We start from the raw sequence: 4,836 nt of genomic DNA, 5'->3' as shown, positions 1-4,836 counted from the left end.
AGGAGAAGCAGGGTAGCCTGAGGAAACAGGCTGTGTCCAAGGAAAGCTGGTGCCCCTGAGCGTGTGGCGCACAAAAGGAAGCAAGGAAGCACAGCCACCCTCAGTGAATCGCCCAGCCCAGGCCTAGGCGCGGCAATGGGCAGCGCTGACGCAGCACTTCCAGCCGTCCCCAGGTTTACCTAGGAAGACCCAGCAGCCTCGTTCTACCCTTCCCGCCCGCGCATGCGCACTGGAAACGGCACGCCCTCTAACATCGCGAGATTTGACCAGACGCCGCTGCAAAAGCTCGGGCGCGTCGCCATAGCAGCGCTGGGAGGGACAGCAAGGAAGATGGCGGCCGCGGCGGGGCGCTTGTTGGCGGCAGCGACTGGCTCCTGGGTGCGGGTGGTGCCCAGCGGCGGGCTCCACAGAGGCCCCGCGCTGACCCTGGTGCCCTCGCGCAGCCTCACTGCCACCAGCAGCGGCGCCATTTTGCCCAAGCCCATTAAAGTGAGTGGCCGGCCGGGACAGCAACCAATCGCAGGGGGCTTTTTTGACGGGAGGGAGCATTGGCCAATCGAGAGAGAAGCGTTGTAGGGGTGGGAGCCGACTGACAGGTGTTGGGTCAATGAGGCGCGGCAGAGCGCTCGGAACGCGGAAGTGCCCGCTGGCCGGGTCGAAGTCTCCCGTGCGGGGGCGCGGGGTCGGGGGACTGTCAGGTGGGAATGGTCCCGCCCCGCAGGAGGCGAGGTGTCCCGGCCCGGCCTCTGCGGGGCAGTTGGGGGTGCAGGGCGCGGCCCCAGGGCGCCTCTGCCAGGCGGCGCTGCGCCTGCAGGTGGGGGCCAGGGCCCTCCTGCCCCTTGGTACTGTGGAGGCACCAAGGAGGCCGCGACCCGCTCAGCTTTCCCCTTGCCAACTCTGTAGGCAGGGCCCGCGTCGGCAGCCTGTTGGCTTTGCTTCTCTCTGATGGGCAGCTGGGCCTTGGCAGGCATGAGCTGGCAGGAAAGGGCTCTGTGGGAGCTGCACCAGGAAGAGGCAAGAGGTTGTCACATAAACTGTGGTGGGTTTTTAACATTGTTTCTTTGAAAATAAGGTCTTTTATAAAGAGAGGGTCCATGGCGTGGGGTAGCTTTTACAAGAGACGCCACTGCTGCCATGGTGTTGTAAAGCTTGCCAGTAGGCCTGGCACAAAGTAGTTCTGCTCCTCTCCAAACACCAGTCTGATCCCCTCCCCTTCTGCTGCTCTGCTTTCTGCTCTCATCTGCTGCCTGTCTCCTTGATCTGCCACATGCTCCACACACAAGTTGCCGGTGCCACTTGTGCCACAGCTTTGTCACCCCTGTTGTAAACAGTTATCTAGTGCTAAATTAAACTGCATCAGCTCAGGCTTGACAAATTCCATAAGCCAAGGGTGCTCAATCTCCGACCTGCAGGCCAAATGCGGCGTGCAGAGCCATTGCATCTGGCCTGCAGGGCTCCTCATGGGTTGGGAAATTTGGCAGCAGAGGAGCAGTAGCCATTAATACGGCCACCCTCCCACCTGCCAAATTCCCAAACCCCAAGCCCTGTGTGTCCAGTTGGAGCCAGGCCATGTTCTCTTCCCCCCTTGGGGGCCAGGTTGGGGCTGAGCCATGCCTCTATTGCCTTGGGAGGCCAGGCCATGCCTCCTTGGGGCCAGGGTAGGGCTGGGTCGTGCCCCCTTACTGCTCACAGGAAAATTAGGGCTGGTAGGGACCTCAGGAGGTCATCTAGTCCAACCCCCTGCTCCAAGCAGGACCATCCACAACTGGATAATCCCAGCCAAGGCTTTGTCTAGTTGGATCTTAAAAACCTCCAAGGATGGAGAGTCTACCACTTCTCTGGGTAACCTGTTCAGTGTTTTTCTACCTTCCTCATGAGACAGTTTTTCCTAATATCCAACCTAAACTTCCCTTGCTGCAACTTGAGACCATTGCTCCTTGTTCTGTCATCTGCCGTCACTGAGAACAGCCTGCCTCCATCCTCTTTGGATCCTCCCTTCAGGTAGCTGAAGGCTACTATTAAGTCTCCCCATAATCTTGTCTTCTCCACACTATATAAACCCAGTTTCCTCAGCCTTTCCTCACAAGTCATGTTCCCCAAGCCATTTTTGTTGCTCTCCACTGGACTCTCTCCAATTTGTCCGCATCCGTTCTGTAGCAGGGGGCCCAAAACTGAACACGGTACTCCAGATGTCGCCCCACCAATGCCAAATAGAAGGGAAGACTCACTTCCCTCAGTCTGCTAGCAACACTTGTACTAATGCAGCCCAGTATGGTGTTAGCCTTCTCCACAACAAAGGCACACTGTTTCCTCATGTTCGGTGTATTGTCCACTGTAACCCTTGGATCCTTTTCTACAGAGCTTCTGCTTAGCCAGTTGGTCTCCAGCCTGTACTGGTACATGGGGTTGTTCTGACCTATGTGCAGGACTTTGCACTTGTCCTTACTGAACTGCATGAGATTTCTTTTGGCCCAGTTCTCCAATTTGTCCAGGTCTGTCTGACTCCTAACCCTACCCTCCAATGTACCTACCTTGCCCCCCAACTTGGTGTCGTTTGCAAACTTGCTGAGGGTGCACTCTATGCCATCTTGCAGGTCACTCATGAAGATATTGAAGAAAACCAGCCCCAGGATTAACCCCTGGGGCACTCCATTTGATACTGATTGCCAACTAGATATCAAGGCATTGATTACTACAGTCTGAGCCTGGCAATCCAGACAGTTTTCTATTCACCTTACAGTCCATTCATCCAACCTGTACTTCCTTAGCTTGCCTACGAGAATGTTGTGGGAGACTGTATCAAAACCCTTGCTAAAGTCAAAGTATATCATGTCCACTGCTCTTGCCGCATCCACAGAGCTAATCACCTCATCATAGAAGGTATTCAGGTTGGTGAGGCATGACTCGCCCCTGGTGAATCCATGCTGACTGTTCCTAATCACCTCTTTCTCCTCCCCGTGTTTAGAAATGGATTCATTGGAGACCTGCTCCATGCTTTTTCCCGGGCCTGAGGTGAAGCTGACTGGTCTGTAGTTAACCTGGATCCTCCTCCTTCCCTTTCTTAAAGATGGGCACTGTATTTGCCCTTTTCTAATCACCTAGGACCTCTCCCAATTGCCATGATTTTTCAAAGGTAATGGGCAGTTGCTTTGCAGTCACATTGGCTAATTCTCTTGGTCCTATATCCTTGCAAAGTTAAATATAGTTCAGATGCATGGTTAAAATAAAGATAAGTCCCCTGTAAGCTACCAGGCTGATGTGAGTATCTGGAAATAGAATTACTATAGTTGAATCCATTAATTTAGCAGCTTTTTAGATGACGATTCCTGATATTCAGTCTACACCTCACCCCAAACTGTATCCCTTTGGGTGACGGTTACCACCCAAACTATTTCTTCCTTTCCCTCGCACATTATTTTTTTTCCCTTCCAGTCTTTAATTGATTTTATTTCTCTTCTCTGCATTTCCTGCAAATTAGCAATATCTTTATGGTACAGACATGAACAAAACAGCACAATGTTGTATTTGTATTCTTGGCTTTCTGTGACATGAACTGTCCTTTGTCTTCTGTGAGATGTCTCTGCCTATGGAGCCTGTATGTAAGTTGATCCAAAATTTAACATGCTGCTAGAGTTGAATTTGTTTTGATTTGACCCCATGTAGATGCCCTTTGGCCTCCTCCGAGTGTTTAGTGTTGTGATCCCTTTCCTGTACCTTGGGACTCAGATCAGTAAAAACTTTGCAGCGTTGCTGGAGGAGCATGATATCTTTGTTCCAGAGGACGATGACGATGATGATTAAGGACATGAGGTGAGTGCCACCAGTGATTTAATTGCTCCTGTTTCTTTTTTGGTTCAGGACAGGGAGGGCAGTTTATAATTTGCAAATAGCGACTCCTGGTTTTGGAAAGCTGCTCCACCTTCAATATTGGTGCTTGATCCCATAATCCCCTTGCAGGTGTACCACTATCACTGGGGAATGCACAAGCACTACTGATATATATCCAATACTCAGCTGTATTCTATGCTCTGTGGGTCATAGAAAGGAGACCTGAGGGATGAGCTTCTATAGGGTGCTCACTGGGCCCAGAATCCTCCAGCAGAAAGGGGAAGGCTGTGGGGAAGAAGAAACAAGCGAGTGCTTTTCAGATAAGCCAGCCACTCCTCAGTGCCGAATGGTTTTCTGCATCAGTTCTCTGTGTACTGCCATATCCGTGCCAGTCCCACATCTTGACATCATAAGCAAGTAAAGAAAAAATTGTGGGGAGGAGGAAGGGCAACCTCTAAGGAAAATACTAGGGTGTATGGATGGGTGGCTTCCACCACTGTGTGCAACCCCGGGGATGCATGGTGGGGGAAGTGCCCCCTGGATTTGTGTGCAGGGTGAGGGGGCCTGTGCCAGCCTCTTCCCAGCCGGGGGGCTGGGCAGGGACTGTGCTTGGGCAGGCAGTGCTGGTGCTGGGAGGAAGGGCAACGGGGAGTTTTGGGATGGCTGTAACCCATCCCACAGTCACCCCTCCCAGCACCACCCGCCCTGAGTGCAGCCCTGGCACAGCCCGTTGGGAAGAGGCTAACGCAGCCCCTGGCCCCCAAGCCTGCAGCGGGCAGCCAGCCCTCACCCCGCGCACAAATCTGGGGGGGCACATGCCCTCCATGCCTCCCCCAGGGGTGCGTGCAGTGTCAGGAGCCACCCCTCCTGACCCCTGTGACCCCCAGACAAGCTGCCCACAGCTCTGCCCTGCGCCCCGCCCTAGCTGAGCAGCATCTGCCCCAGCCCCACTCAATTCCTTACTGTGGGTGCCTCAATCTGCCCCCTATGCCTCTTTCCTCCCCCCCC

The 4,836-nt window shown here is 53.7% G+C and overlaps 1 protein-coding gene across 1 annotated transcript in view; it reads left to right on the top strand.

Moving 5' to 3' along the window:
• The first annotated feature begins 207 nt into the window (after positions 1-207).
• SMDT1 (single-pass membrane protein with aspartate rich tail 1) overlaps positions 208-4,836 on the top strand; it is a 10,962-nt gene continuing 6,333 nt past the window's right edge. The window contains exons 1-2 of the mRNA XM_019515072.1: positions 208-489; positions 3,664-3,810. Of these exons, the coding sequence (XP_019370617.1) occupies positions 223-489; positions 3,664-3,801 (405 nt within the window). The 5' untranslated portion in view covers positions 208-222 and the 3' untranslated portion in view covers positions 3,802-3,810. The remainder of the gene's footprint in view (positions 490-3,663; positions 3,811-4,836) is intronic.

This window comes from Gavialis gangeticus, unplaced genomic scaffold (assembly GCF_001723915.1).
Source record: "Gavialis gangeticus isolate Ggan-Ray unplaced genomic scaffold, GavGan_comp1, whole genome shotgun sequence".
NCBI classification, from domain to species: Eukaryota; Metazoa; Chordata; order Crocodylia; family Gavialidae; genus Gavialis; species Gavialis gangeticus.
The sequence above is the reverse complement of the archived record's forward strand: the minus strand, read 5'-3'. Positions and strand labels throughout refer to the sequence as shown.